We start from the raw sequence: 793 nt of genomic DNA on the forward strand, positions 1-793 counted from the left end.
GGCAGTGTCCATGCCCCCCCTGGCAGCAGCAGGACGTTGGCAGCTGCATCCTGGGGGCAGGGGTGACGTCTGGGGCTGTGCCAGGGGCGACTGTGTCGTGTGCTATGAGGTTAGACACGGGGTTTGTCTGGGCTGATTTGGACGGGGCTGATCCTGTCTCAGGCCAGGGTTGGACTGGATGTGACCCATGGAGGTCCCTGCCAGTCCCACGGCTCTGGGACTCTGTAAGATTATAAATTTGTCAATCTCTGATCTTCCAGCCATGGGCCCCTGTCCTGCTGTCTGCAGCAGTGGAAGGAAGGTGTTTTCCCTCCTCTGTCAGGAAACCACCTGCCTTCTGGACACTGCTGTCGAGTCCCCTCTTAGGCACCTTCCCCGCCACCCGCGTCCCCCAGCCCCAGCCCCCGAACCCAGCAGGGCCTCACCTGCGCAGCAGCGCTGTCCGGGGCACGGGGGTACTTGAGCCGCATGGTGGGCAGCCAGATGTGCTCGCGCAGCTGCAGGAAGCGCTGGGCATGGAGGGTGCCGGCTGCATACCCACAGGGCCCTGCCGTGTCCTCCAGCACGAACGTGTACTTGGGGCTCAGCCGCAGGAAGCTACCCAGGAGCCTGTCAGCCAGGGCAAGAGCACAGCTGGGCCACGGGCACCCCTTCTCCTGGGGCAGTGACATCAGCCACACAAACTCCCAGGACACGGCACCCCCAGACCCCCACCCCAGCACCACCCACCAGGCATGTCCCAGTACAACAGGCATGCCAGCCTCATCCCAGTCCCTGTGGCTGGGGGGGGAGG

General features: G+C 64.6%; 1 protein-coding gene across 1 annotated transcript in view; it reads right to left on the minus strand.

The window, feature by feature from the left end:
- The window catches only part of LOC102378650 (protein O-GlcNAcase-like), a 16,062-nt gene that overhangs the window by 2,930 nt on the left and 12,339 nt on the right, over positions 1 to 793 (minus strand). The window contains exons 16-17 of the mRNA XM_025191909.1: positions 723 to 780; positions 426 to 633 (exon numbers count right to left, since the gene is read on the minus strand). Coding sequence (XP_025047694.1) covers positions 426 to 633; positions 723 to 780 — 266 coding nt within the window. The remainder of the gene's footprint in view (positions 1 to 425; positions 634 to 722; positions 781 to 793) is intronic.

This window comes from Alligator sinensis, unplaced genomic scaffold (assembly GCF_000455745.1).
Source record: "Alligator sinensis unplaced genomic scaffold, ASM45574v1 scaffold1334_1, whole genome shotgun sequence".
Taxonomy (NCBI): domain Eukaryota; kingdom Metazoa; phylum Chordata; order Crocodylia; family Alligatoridae; genus Alligator; species Alligator sinensis.